The following is a 14,891-nucleotide window of genomic DNA, read 5'->3' as shown; positions in this document are numbered from 1 at the left end:
TTGGTAGGTGGAGAGAGGTTTCGAAAGACATTTGGAGAATTACTAATAACTTTAATAACTAATTTGGAGATAACATCATGGAGAAACGAAGATGAAAAAATAATTTTGTGTTATGAACGCTTTTTCTCCGTGACTGGCGCTCCAGTTGGAATATTTGAAGATCCTATTTTATTGCATATCTATAACATAAAGCGAAGCGAGATACAAAGTTTCAGCCACCGAAAATACGGTACGCAGAAACAGTAATGTAAACGCGTCACTTCCACTCCCTTGGACTGCGCCCCAGTAGGAATTTTTACAAGCACCTGATTTCATTTTCATGGTTCGACACAACTCAAAACTACCATATTTTGACGATTGAGAAAACTCACTGAATTTAGCTGAAAAAACGTCACAAGCGGTAGTGTGAGTTCCGTTTGCTAGATAGCAATCATGTCGTTTTTCATTTCGTGGGAACCACCTATCACGTCATTTAGTTATAAAATCCACAAGCAACAAGTCATAAATGAGGGTATGTTGTTTAATAAAGAATGAAATTTATAAATTGAAATCAATGCTCAATTCGGGATCCTTTTTGAAGAGTAGGCCTCTAGCTCTGCATCTAGTTCTTCAGCCGTAGGTGGCTTCCTCTGATTTCTCGCGTTCTGCGCACTTCTACTTGGGCAGAATTTCTCTCTTCTTGGACTTCTATAGTGAAACTCCCTTTCACCTACAGGTCTTCTCATAGGGATAGGGACTTCTGGCATACTCAGTTGAATGTTCATAGACCGTCCATTCAGTGAAACTCCATTATACCGTTTCATTGCTATGATTGCATCACTTCTTTTCTCAAAAATCACATTAGCAGTTCCCAGTGGCCTGCCTGATCTGTCGTAATGAACAGCAGCTCTTTTGAGGGGCCCAAACTCAGCGAAAAGTTCCTGAATATCAGAGTCAGATAGCCCAAAGTCTAAATTAGAAATCACAAGCTTCGTTGGTTCCATCGTAGCTTGAACAGCTGCTCTAGCCGCTGCCACTTTACCTATATACCAAATTTTAGCTTCCTAGGATTTGTGATGTTTATTAAAACGCCATTGATCATAAACTGTCTTTATTTTTGCCTTCAATAGAGGAATGCAAAACATCAAGTACAGAAAAACGCATACCATCGATATCATGAACAGGACCGTACTTACTGTATATATGACATTCCCCTTGTTAAACAAATTCCCCTATACGAAATATAACGAACAAAATATAACCTGTAATACCGAAACTAATATAACTATAGATATGTGAAGAGCTGGCTGTAATATTAAATGAACGTAATGAATATATACAAGCAATAATAAATAAAGTAACATAAATAAACAGGAACAGGTAATACGTTAATACCCTAGCTGTTATAATGCAGCCTACGAGGAATTTTCACTTCTCTACCACTTCTTGTAGTGGTGGGTACAAACACAATCTCTTGATTGCTTTCATTCGTATCTTGCATTTGCTCATTAGCGATTGAATCATCATTATTAGATTCACTTGAGATTTCAGTATCATTGGAATCCTCAACTGCATTATCACAGTTGGGATGAACAGGATATCTGTTGATGTATTGATCATTTCTAGACAATAAACTACCATTATCAAACTTAACATTGTAAGATCGTGGTCTAATTTCTGATTTCGAAACTATAACACCTTTTTCCCATTTTTTGTCCTCTAGTCTCCTCTTAACTAAAACAGTTTCGTTATTTTTGAGACTATGTCCATTAGGTTTAGTTTTTCTATTGTAAAATTGCTTCTGTTGATTTTGCCGTCTTTTCAGAGTTTGTTTTATTTCTGCAAAGTTACTTTTGGCTGGCCTGAGACAGGTGGTTTCAACCGGTAATATATCTCTAAGTTGCCTGGACATCAGAATTTTTGCAGGAGACTCCAAATTACTTTCAATTGGAGTGTTTCTATAAATTAATAAAGTTAAATATATATCTTTATTTTCATATTTAGCTTTACGCAGCATATTTTTCAATGTGGCCACATGTCGTTCGACTAGCCCATTTGATTGGGGATACCTAGGGCTGGACGTGATATGAGTGAACTGCCATGCCTGTGAAAATTGTTTGAAATATAAACTAGAGAATTGTGGTCCCCCGTCGCTGACTAATATATTTGGAATGCCGTGGTGCGCGGATATGGATTTTAAATGCGTTATTACTTCTTTAGATGAGGTAGAATCTACTAGTTTTGCTATTTCAATGTATTTAGAGAAATAATCTACTACTAGTAAGTATGTTTCGTTGTCCAAAAAAAAATAAGTCGCACGCTACTTTTTCCCAGGGACGTTCAGGAACCTCATGACCTATCATTGGTTTTTTAATATTATTTCTTTGAAAAACCTTACATGTGATACAATTAGAAACTAAGTCCTCAATTTCTTTAGACATATTTGGCCAGAAAAAACATTCCCTAGCTCTATTTTTACATCTAGTAATTCCAAAGTGGCCATAATGAATTTTATTTAGAATTTCCTTATGCATTTGGTTTGGTATTATGAGTTTGTTACCTTTATATGAAAATTCCTCGTAGGCTGCATTATAACAGCTAGGGTATTAACGTATTATCTGTTCCTGTTTATTTTTTTCAGAAAATTTATTCACCATCCCTATAAAGACATAATTTGAATTTAAATCGTCATATTCTTGAACAGTTTCATATTCACCTGGTGTATCATTATTAAACTCAATGGAGTGTACAATTCTTTTTCTACACATTTTCTGAAAATGATTGAAGTTCCCACATATATTACATTGCTTACCGAAAGCTGGACATTTTCTTACAGGATGTGCTATTACACATTTAAAGCAACTGATTTGCTTTGGCGAAAACCGACCAACTGCTTTACTCACTCTTCTGAAATGTGGTTGTCCTGGAAAACCTGTATTCGTACTGGCTTGATAATCAGAACGTGATGTTGATTGTTGAGTAGAACCACCCGGTATGTTCCGATTAGCTTCCGTACGAGCATCCACAATACATAACTCTTTCACTTCACTTGTCATTTCCTGCCCCTGCTTCCTAGACTCCTCAACTGCCAAATAAACACTTTCCGCTTTCTTCAAAGTCATATCACTATTTTCCAATAATCTTTCTCTTAGTTGATCACTTAAGAGGCCAATGATAAGCATACTGCAAACCAGTGACTCTTCCAAATCACTGAAAGCAAAACTTTTCGCTTTGTTTTTCAAGTCTGTTATGAACTATTGTAAACTTTCACCTTCCATCTGCCTCCTTGTGAAAAACTTATGTCTTTTATACACTAGATTCGTTTGTGGTTGAAAGAAATTGTTAAATTCGCGTATCAAGGGCTTAATCCTGTTCTGTTCTTCTTTTTAAAATTTGAATGTATTGAATATACGAATGCCCTCATCACCAATATACTGTAAAAACTGTGCACATTGTACATCTTCTTCTTTCTTGTCGATTTCATTAGCTTTCAAGTAATTGTTGAATTTTTGAATCCAAAATTTCCATTTATCCGCTACATTGCCACATGTTACGTCCAACGGAGCAATTCCTCTCGGCTCTGTCATTTTCTATCTTTAAAACTTTACTTTGACTTTCCAAAAGGAATATTCAATAACAATGGTTCGTTCGCAGCGCCATGTGATGTTTATTAAAACGCCATTGATCATAAACTGTCTTCATTTTTGCCTTCAATAGAGGAATGCAAAACATCAAGTACAGAAAAATACCATCGATATCATGAACAGGACCGTACTTACTGTATATATGACAGGATTCACCAGTACGGAGAAACAGATATGAATGGGTGGGTGTTGGGTGAGTGACTTCCGCATTTATGAGTATAGATTGATATATTTCAAAATTGCAACATCAATGAAAATTATTGTTTCAGGTGAGCATCACAATATTGGAATTGGTCATTATCGGTGAGTACGTTAGATAATCCTATATGATAATGTTAATATAGATTTTCATTAAGTACAGTCCAGTTGAATACAATAATTGAAATATCGTTCCTAAGGGAACTATCATCCTCCATTCTGGTAAACAAAACTGCATCTACGACTCTTCAAGGAGCCAGAGGCTGCCCTCAATGTGGGGTAGTATCTCCCCTTCTGTGGTCGATCCTTATGGATAGTCTGCTCGATGCCGTCTACAGAAGGAAAGTAGACCTGCAAGCTAATGGAGATGACTTTGTCATCTTGGCAAGGTCCACGTCGGAAAGGGTAGCTTGTAATATCCTCCAAAGCGCGTTGGACGTTGTTTACAGTTGGTGCCTGAGAGAGCAGATGTCTGTCAACCCCAGCAAAACTGTGATAATCCCCTTCACCAACAGGTCGCCGGAGGTTTCACAGAAAACCGCCGAAGAGGCGAAGCTCTCTGGCTTACAGAGACAGGGTTGTCTGGCTTACAGTGGTACCATGGAGATCCTTCTAGATCTACCTCCTCTTCACATTTTTCTGAAGAAAGAGAAAAGATGGAAAGCATAAAGATTCATGCACATTGCCAATTGAACAAATCAATTTAATGCAGAGGCAACAAACTGCTGGTTGACACTGGAAGTCACAGCATTCCAGAAATGACCCCTGTCCCTATGCCTTTAACTGTCTACTACGAACTGCCTTATGAAGTACTGATCCCGAGTAGAGAGGTCTGGATCCTCTGGGAGAAGGACATATTAAGAGCAGCTAGTTGTTGGTTTGCAGATGGATCAAAACACATTACGGTTCTTATGTAGGTGTTTCCAGTCGCAGACCCAGGACGGAGATATCCTGCCTAGGAACTTATGCGACTCCATTCCACTCCAAGGCGTTTATCCACCCTTTGAAGCTTGATACCAAGCAGTTGTTGGACTACAGTAGGGATGAACTACGAAGTCTAACAAACCTCCTTGCAGGTCACTTTCATCTGAATCATTATATGCAGAGACTTGGATCAGTGAAAGAAAGAGTGTGTCGCACATACTTTGCGCCTGCCCCGCTGGAGACCCAATGAGGTTTTTAGAGTTCGGCAGAGCCGCACTCTTACCGTCTGACCTGAAAGACTACTCACCATACAAACTAATCGGCTTCGTTAAGAAGCTGGGTTTATTTGGCCGAGTGTGAATAAGCCCTTGCGGATTGCGGAGGATAGTCGAATAGACCCACTCACTTCAGACCCAACCTTACCTTACCCAACCCTCTCTCCATATTTTTTTCAAAATTGTGTGTATTGCCAAGTGAACAAAACAAGCCTATGCAAAGTGAATTGAAGCATACGTTGACACTAAAAGTCACAGTATTCTGTAAACGTTATCTGACTCCATATATCCAACAGTCAACTACGACCTATCTTATACAGTCCTGATCCCGAGTCTAGAGAGTGGATCATACATGGGAAAGAAATACCGAGAGCAGATGCACTGAATGTATTTCATGCAGAATTCTTCCTCAATCAACCTTACACATGAATCATCCTCAGACAAGTGACACTAGAAGCAGTTGGTTTCCAGTGAGTGATGGCCAAGTTAGTAGTCAACTGACAAAAAATCATCTACTCGATAGTACTGCGAAAGCAAATCATCTGTGGTCTAGATTTCTAACCACACTAGGGTACAAGATGATGGAACTGCTCACTTCCTTGCTTAAGTTCCTTCGAACCACACGTAAGTTACCAGAGCTAACCATTTTTTTAAACATTCCTTTCACATTATTGCTGGAGTTTTCAACACCTTGACACGTGTTTCAACCACCAAGTTGATCATCTTCAGAAGAAAAGTTGATCATTTGGTGGTTGAAACACGTGTCGATGTGTTGAAAATAAGTAACGGTTTGGTGTTGGGATAGTGCAGTCATGCATATTACTTGGTTCCAAACAAGTTTCAAACAGTGCACCACAAATGATTGTGATGTCAAAATTTTTCACATATGAAACATGAGTATCACTATTATCAAACTCTTTCATCAATTCTTTCTTGAATGCTCAGTTTCGTAGCTCCGAATGCGTTTCATCCATACTAATGCGATTAGCATTGCTGAAACTTGAATCAACGTTCACTCCAGAAACAACTGATGGATCAGACAAAGGAATCACGTAATCCGCACATCCACGATCATATTATCGTCTAGGAAGATCACATACGCCATGAATAAAATGTATACCTATTAAATTATTGAAGAGAATGGAGTCAAAGTTAGATCAGAGCATGCAGACACTCTGGTGATTAATAATCCAAAGTTTTACTAACTCCAACTTCCCCTGCTATTGTCTGTAATACAATAATAGACATAAAATCGGCATTAGTGCCGTAATTGGCGAAACTTTTGGTGCAGATCAAGGGCATAACTAGAAAAGTTAGGTGTGGCTCAGCGGAAGTTGGAATATATTAAAATTTTATATTCCTCGATGAATCTCGTCGTACGGCCAGGAGATTTTGGTGAATTATTCCAAACAGATTAATAGAATAGGGAATTATTCGACAGGATTTACTTACATCGAATATTTGGGTTACCACTTTCATTTTTGTGTAGAGTGTCCAACGAAATTTTTATTGATATTTTGTCTGTTCCTGCCCAGCTAAAGATTGTAGATGAAAATGAATCACAAAGCCTTCCATCCTCCCAGTAATGCGATCTTGGACATAATTCTGATATATTCAGGTTCCTTTCAAGGAGTTTTTGCCTTTTCTCACAACTGAGCTTGCAATTCGCGTAACAGGTGTTCTGGAATTATGGTGACTCCAGTACCAACAACTCCTACTTACCAATTCGCATATTTCATGTAGATGATACCTATCAATCAATCAAAATATACTTTATTGTCCAAGAATAACAATTCTCATAACAAAGCTTACAGTCACCATGATAACATCACAAATATACAGTTAGCAAGGCGATCATAAATACACAAATTCACACTTACAATAAGCGGACATAATTACATATACAAAAGCAACAAGGTTTATACCACTAAGCCAAATAACATTAAACAACAAAACTACGATGTGCCAATCAAATGAATGAAGTAACATGCCGGAAAAACAAAAAAAAAATTACATTTTGTACATGAAATTACAAGGACCACCTCTAAATATATAAAGAAATAGGCATACGTTATATGACCGCTGCCAAAGATAGAGATCTCAGCAAAAAGAATCCTGAAAGTATTCTTCCAGGGTATAGTAGGCGTTCCCAACTATGAGCGTTTTCACAGATTTTCTGAACTTGACTTCGCTTTTGATGACACGCAAGGTTAGGGGAAGGTGATTGAAAATTTTCTTGCCCTCAAAAATAAGAGAGTTGCGAGTTGAGGTTGAGGAGGAAATTGGAAGCGAGATCAAGTGAGAAGAGCGAATGTAATAGGTTGACTCAGAAGTAATTATAGCTTCGTATTTCTTGTGAATGAGGCAAGCCATTTCCAAAATGTAGTTACAAACCAATGTCAGAACTCCATGTTACATAAACAAGAGACGACAAGATTCACGGTAATCAGAACTACATAGGTATCTAATTGCCCTTTTTTGTAAAGAGAATACTCTTTGAAATAAATACTGAGCACAAGCGCCCCAGAAGCAGATTCCATAACGAAGATGAGATTCTATTAGTGCGTAGTATACGTTCTTCGCTATACCCAAATTCAACTTATTAGCAACGACACGAACCGCAAAGCAACCTGAAGCTAATCGATTGCATAGTTTTGTAATATGGTTACCAAACTTCAATGTATTATCAATCAGGAGTCCCAGAAATTTATTATCCGTAGAAATGAAGATTTGTTCCTTGTCCAAATTAACATCATTTAAGTCGCCCTTGAATGTTATCATATTTGTTTTGCTAATATTGAAAGCTAGAAGATTGGAATCACACCAATTCTCAACTTTTTCTATATCTTTGCTCATGTGGTAGTTGAGCTCTGAAGAGCTTTTGTTGTGCCATAGAATAGATGTATCATCTGCAAAAATAGTAATTTCACCATTGATGTCTAAGTTGGTGAGGTCTTAATATAAATGAGAAATAGAGTTGGGCCCAAAACTGATCCTTGAGGAACTCCACTCTCAATTACTTGCTTTCCAGACTCAATATCATTGAATGATACAATTTGGCCACGCTCTGATAAGTACGACCTGAGCCAGGACAGAACCGTGCCACTAAACCCATAAACTTCAAGTTTGCGGAGCAGTATTCATTTAAATCAATATAAAGAGATTCTAAGAAAGTAAAAATGGCGTGTTGAGTGTTCTTAGAACATTGAAATCCATGAAATCCTGTGATTCCACTGTTTTTTGAAGAGGCTATTGTTATCAACTTCAGGTTTCATGAACTGAGAACTGATTGACTAGTCAACTTTCTGGCTTTTTTCATCTTTGCTCCTCATTCAGGTGATATCTTGGTTAACCGAATTTCGATTCTTGGAACTCTTTATTAGTGCGGTCTTCAAAAAGTCCACAGATTCTGGTCCAGGAAAGGTCAGTTAGGTTAGGCTAGGTCAAAAGCGAATGAGTCTATTCGAAGCTCCACCGCAACCCGCAAGGGTTTATTGTAGCTCACACCTATTGAAACTCAACCAAATAAACCCAGCTTCTCAACGAACTCGATTAGTTTATAAGGCGAGTGTCAGATATCAGGAGTGTGGTTCTGCCAAACTTGATTTGGTCCGCAGCCGGGCAGGCACAAAATATATTCTCTGATGTTTCATCATTTTCCAACAGAGGCGACACACTTCGTCTTCCGATAGTCCAAGTCTATGCACATGATGATTCAGAAGACAGTGACGTGTGAGGAGGCTTGTTAGACATCGTAGTTCATCCCTACTGTAGTTCAACAACTGTTTCGTTTTAATCTTCGAAGGGTGGAAGAACGCCTTGGAGTGAGCCAATTCCGGAAGATTTTGCCAGATGTGTTTGAATCTTCTCACCAGGGAAATTGGTTTGCCGAAACATTTGCTTTCCATTCCCATGGAAATAAGAGCACTTTCAATACTACTTAAGTATTATCAGGTCCTTGCGCCATCAATAACTCTTTGCAGTCCTCTCAAACAGGTCTTTATAGCACGCAATGATATTTGGAAAAAATGGTGGAGGTGTTTCCACTGGGTATTGACAGCTTAAATCTTGGCCATAATGATCTTTGGCTGACTCCTTCATTCCTTTTATTTCAATAATTTCTATTTTGCTATATTTTCACCTATCTGTCGCTCTTATGATGCATCTGACAGCTGTTGAAGACCACTTCAATCTCCTTTTCGGAATCATAGATTATATCACGTTGAGATCCAGGATACTCATTTATACCCACAGATTCCCTGCTTCAATATCAGCTGTCTGGCGACTGATTGCTGATTTTTCCATCATGCAAATATTCGATGACGCAGGTGCTCATTTCTAGAGCACCTGCAGAAATTTCCCTCGTGATTTCCAAACAGGCAAGTCGTTGCACTTCCTGCAACTCAACACCACCATATTGATGAGGCATAGGAAAACAGTAGATTGGTTTCTGCTCCAAACCCCATGGTTGTCGAATAAGCTACAGCATATCCATGTTGCTACTGTGGTTGGAGAGAATGTTGGAAAATGTATATATGGAATTGAAGATTTGGAAACATACTTCTCTCTTTCGTGAACGCTTCCACAATACACCATAATAAAAGTACTTCTCACGACGCCCCTTTTGCTAACCAAGTTAAGCTTCACCAGGAGATGTTGAAGTCGTTATCTTCAGATACAGTATTTTAGTTCCGGTTTGGAAAAGGTCTTTCAAATAGACACATTTTCACCAGAGGTGCAAAATTCTACATCGGAAGCCTACTTTTCTCTTCGGCAAACGAAACCAAACTATTCTACTGAAATGAAAAGTGAGTTCATTCTTTGCAGTCCAGTTTTGAGATTACCTCTTCATGTATTTCTTATGATGATGACTAGATTATAAGTTTTGTTTTGTTTATTGTGAAGGTCTCTCAATGTAGCGTTGCATAAAAGTATGGAGAAACAACGAGCATAAAAGAGGCGATAATACCCCCTCTGGGGGTTATGTTGATTATTTTTCCATCAAAACTAGCTGCTTTAATCAACACAACTCACTTTTCAATTGGAATTCTCGCAGAAGATTTTTATATATGGAAGAATTTTGGTCGTAAAAAGCATACAACTAGGAATTCAACAGTCATTTTTCAGTTTCTTCTTCTAAGGAATTTTAGTATTTAGTGGTTGACTCAGTCTATTTGAATGCATCAAATAAACAGATATCTTTGTTTGCTTCGGCTTTCTCAACATTTCAACTGCAAAGTGGGCAGTTCATATTGGCTGGTTCTTCAAATCTGTTTCAACATTTCTGAAAAGACCAAGATATGAATTCAAGCTTCATACCAGTTAAGATTGGATCAAAAATCAAATATGCCTAACGATCATTGAGTGGAAATTATTGAATAATATGACAGTTCAGCTCCTAATCACTACGTTATAAGTAGTGTTTTTCATATATTCAGAATTTCAACAAAGTATTGGTCAAGTCTGTTGAAAAGTAGGATTTTTCGAGAACAACGTAAAACAGAACATTCATTTCATCCCGTGAAACAATTTTGCTCACTCAGAAAAAAAATTAGCAGTTCCTGCTTTCTAAAATTCTTTGGAAAATTATAATTTCCGTTCATCTAATCAAACAGAACCTTTGGGCCATTTCTCTTCCTTCCTTTGAAGTTTTCCATCGGATCTAATGATTATGAAATTCCAAGATACACAATTTCGCGTAAGCTATAATTATCAATTCATAATGAGAATTTTATTCGGCGCACTGACGTCAAATTCCGTTTTCATCAGGGGAACACGGTAACAATTTAATTATCGGGTCAGGATGCTTTACGTCCTGGGCGAATTATATTTTCGCTGTCATCAACAAAAACTGGCTGATCGTCAAATATTTGAATTTTCAGTACGATCTGAACTAATTGAAGGGGAAGCAGATATTTGAGTTGGAGGAAGTCTTTCAATTAGGTCTCTTATTTGGACTGTTATTATGTTGTTGAACAAGTTGTGGAATCTCCGACACGTCCAAGGGGGAATCTTTTGCAGACTCGAGCTTTTCTGGATATTAATTAGTTGCTTCATGAACAAACTTCACTCGAAATTTAAAAAAAATGCTAAGACGATAAATAGACAGCATCCTGTATACGATAGTTTATTTTGAAAGCCTGCAATATTACACATTACACAGCTATGGTGTTAACCACGGTCAATTTTTTTGAAGAGTAAAATAATTTTCGAAGTTTTCGATGCAAAGATATTTAAATTTTTTGTTGACACTGGAAATTACTCGAAATTTTACAGTATAGTAACAAAAACTCAATATTCAATAATATTAAATCACGAAACATCAAAATAAAATGGGAATTTTGGAACAAACTCATTGATTTTCTGGAGATTAGCAACGAGTTTGTTCCGAAATACCCATTATATTTTGATGTTTGTGATTTGATATTATTCAACATTAAGTTCTTGTTGCAATACTGTATAATTGAGTGAGTAGCTACAACTTCAAATCAAGATGAACAACTTTTTTGAATAATATTTCCTAGAATTTTTCAAAACAAAAGTACTTGTCTCTCTTGTCTCTAAATCAAATATTCAAAGGCTTGTCGTATATTACGTGTGTTTTACTGTATTTCGTTAGTGCATGATTAATTTTAGGGGATGCACATACATTTGTCAGGAATAACTTTTTTGTCGAAGAACCCTTAATGAATAAGTTTCTCGTATGGTGCATGCTTTGGGGATGACACTGTTTATCAGCATCAATCAAATGGTTGAAACAACTGAAACAGCTGAGTATATCCATCTCCTTCATATCATCGTCATAGCTCCCTCTATGGTTGGCTGTTCTTGTTCATCTTTCACTGCCTGAATCACTGTGCATGCTGTTTTTGACGAGTGCATTGGCTTGGTATGTGGGGGTTGAGCAAATCGGCCATAGGATGCCTGCTTCCACGTAGCCCCGCAGGATACGGGAATGACAGAATCACTCGTAGTTCTGTTATTTCCTAACTAAATGGCATCCCAACGGCGGTGTGTGTATCTGTGCCAAGAGGATGAATGATACTTAGCCTATCAGCTGTCTCTACGGAACCGTCGAGATACGGGGTGCCCTCTCTTCGTAGCATTGCCTTGTCACGATAATGCGGGGCTCTGCCGTGATTGATCTTTTTTCTTTAGCTACTCGTGGGACTTTAATGGAGAGAGTCTACAGAGGAGATGGATGTCGAGCTCACGACTCCAACTGACCTCCCTGTGAATTTAGATCAGGAGAGAGAGCTTGTCAACTCTTCAAATTCTGATCCAATAACTGAACCTGAAAAAAGGTTTGGTGGTGCGGCCAAAAGACGACTGAGTCGTCTCCCCAAGAACGGAGTAACTTATGAAACCGCCTTGCACCAAATTCTTGAGTGGCGTACGCAGAATCTGTCTCAGGTGGAGGGACAAAGCCCCCATGAGCAGGTTAGCAAACATTTGCACTCAAGTGATGATTCACCAAAGCCAGAGGCGAGAAAGCCGTGCATGGTTGAATCTAAGGCATCGTCAGGTGTAGCGGATGTGCAAAAACCCTCATATGGGAAGGTTGTCGGTATCAAGGTGGAAATCTTGCACCTCGACCATCCGACTACCTCATTGACGATGAAACATCACAGCATATACTTTATACCTGCCCCGCTGGGGGTCGAATCAGGTTTTTAGAGTTCGACAGAGCTGTACTCTAACCATCTGACCTGAAAGACCACTCACCGTACAAACTAATCGGCTTCGTTAAGAAGCTGGGTTTATTTGGTCTAGTGTGAATAGGTGTGAGCCACAATAAATCCTTGCGGGTTGCGTTGGAGGGTCGAAATTACCCACTCACTTTGGACCTAACCTAACCCTCTAACAAAGAAGCTTCCTCTAGTGAGGAAGCTATGGTGTTAGCGAAACGTTTCTAAAAAGTATTTCGTGTTTGTGAAAATTGTTCTATTATTGTTAGGGATGATGCCGTATATATGCGTTCGAACCAGGTGTTTGTTTTTGTCGATTACATAAGGAGCGTTCTCGTGAAAGGAGATGTTCGTGCTTCGGCATGAACATCGCCCATTTACCGTTTTTTTAATATTTCTGATCCTCGTCAACTTGAAGAAAGTGTGAACTATAAGACTCCGAAGTCAACACGGATAGAAAAAATTTTGATTTTGATGATGAAACAACATGATATAAATTGATTCGATATACCTGAAAGATTCTGTGAGGAAATTTTTAAAAATCAGCTGAAAAATAACAATAATAATAAGGAAAAAACTTAAAGTACAATGGACTGACGTGGACGATACCTTCATAATATGGAACCATGGGAATGCAGAACTAGACACCTTCAACAACATAAGTCCTTTCATCACCACCACAATGGAGAAGGAAGTCTACAACGATTTGCCATTCTTAGACGTATTGGTGAAGAGAACCGACACTCAATGGGAAACATCTGTATATCGAAAACCCACTCACACAGGACAGTATCTGAACCAGAAATCCAACCACCATCAATCGACTAAGAGAGAAATCATCAAGACTCTACTAAATCGTGCTGTCGTGCTCTGTAATACAAAGGAAGGTCTCGAAGAGGAACTAGGCATCATCAAAAATGATCTTCGACGATCATCATGATTATCATGATCTTCAACAATCCAAAGTGATGATGGTGGAACAGGCTTTAGCTAGACGACAGTACTTGTACTTTGCTACATCAGAGGATTATCGGAAAGGATAAGAAGGATTGGTTCCAGATCTGGGATCAGGCCACGAAACGGGGACTGCAAGAATTGCATTTACCGGATACCCTGCGATTGCAGAGAATCATACATCGGTGAAACCAAGAGGCCATTGAAAGTTCACATTGTCGGGCATAAAAAACACACACAGAGAGAAAAAACCAGCAAATCAGGAATAGCAGAGCATGTTTGGACTCATCAACATAACATCAAGTGGTCTCAAGCTGAAATCATTCACAAGGAGGAACACTGGATTAGGAGAAAATTCAAAGAAGCCGCATATATGTTCTCCAACAACGCATTTAGCCAAGCTAGCGTAGAGATACGCAACATATGGAAACCTCTTATCAAGCGGTATATGACCAACTTTGCCAAATGGTCAGCTTCCGCTAAAACTGATGACAATGGAAGTCCATTGTCTAATAAAACAAAAATTGGTCAATTTTGTCCCCTGCCTGTCGTTCCACTATTACCTGCGAATGTGAATCATCGGTTTCCGTTTTTTCAAACGAGGAATTTAAATATTTTTTCATTTCAGCAAACTCGTATTCGGAATGGAAACACAAAGCGACCCCACAGCTTGTATAGTCAACCCAAACGTAAATATCATTTCGTACGCTCGAATTCAACGGGTGTATCTCTAAAATACCGACGTCTGCCACACTCATCCATGAATAATTTCAACGTGTATGGGAATAATCATAAATTCCATTTTTTATCGGATATCAATTATATCGGTTATTTAACACATAAATTCCGGATCAGGACGGAATTTGCTTGGCACCGGAATCTTCGGCGAAATCGGATTTATGATTTAGGACGCATTTTATGGCATCGATTTCATGGGTATTAGGTGGCAGGTTTTGATTCTTTTTTCGTCGAAAATGAGATGTTTTCGTCGGCTTAGCGCTTCCACAAAGTGTTGGTGTGGCAGGAATTGTCTCTTTTTGGCTTAGAATCAAACATATATGGAAACGGATTCTACATTAAAAGCCTTTAGATTTATTGAAATCAGATTACATGAAGTTGAGACACCGTATCATGAATTTGGAATGCTGACAGACGTAATATCACTTTTGAGTAACGTTTTTGGATACTCGATGAAAGTTTCAAAGCAACGAAATAGTAAGAACTCGTGT

General features: G+C 38.4%; 2 protein-coding genes across 2 annotated transcripts in view; one reads left to right on the top strand and one right to left on the bottom strand.

The window, feature by feature from the left end:
- The window catches only part of LOC111502093 (neuroligin-1), a 476,486-nt gene that overhangs the window by 77,169 nt on the left and 384,426 nt on the right, over window positions 1-14,891 (top strand). The window lies entirely within an intron of this gene.
- LOC141487617 (THO complex subunit 4-B-like) lies at window positions 558-983 on the bottom strand. The gene has a single exon (XM_074186774.1). The coding sequence runs from the start codon at window positions 981-983 to the stop codon at window positions 558-560; it is 426 nt and encodes a 141-aa protein (XP_074042875.1).

The sequence above is a fragment of the Leptinotarsa decemlineata genome, unplaced genomic scaffold (assembly GCF_025532065.1).
Source record: "Leptinotarsa decemlineata unplaced genomic scaffold, Ldec_3_MD MMD2_P_RNA_scaffold_5, whole genome shotgun sequence".
In the NCBI taxonomy this organism is placed as follows: domain Eukaryota; kingdom Metazoa; phylum Arthropoda; class Insecta; order Coleoptera; family Chrysomelidae; genus Leptinotarsa; species Leptinotarsa decemlineata.
Note: the sequence above shows the minus strand (reverse complement) of the source record. Positions and strands in the feature narration are given on the sequence as shown.

Coding starts and splice junctions, on each gene's coding strand:
- LOC141487617 (XM_074186774.1), bottom strand. CDS start 983: ATGGAACCAACGAAGCTTGTGATTTCTAATTTAGACTTTGGGCTATCT.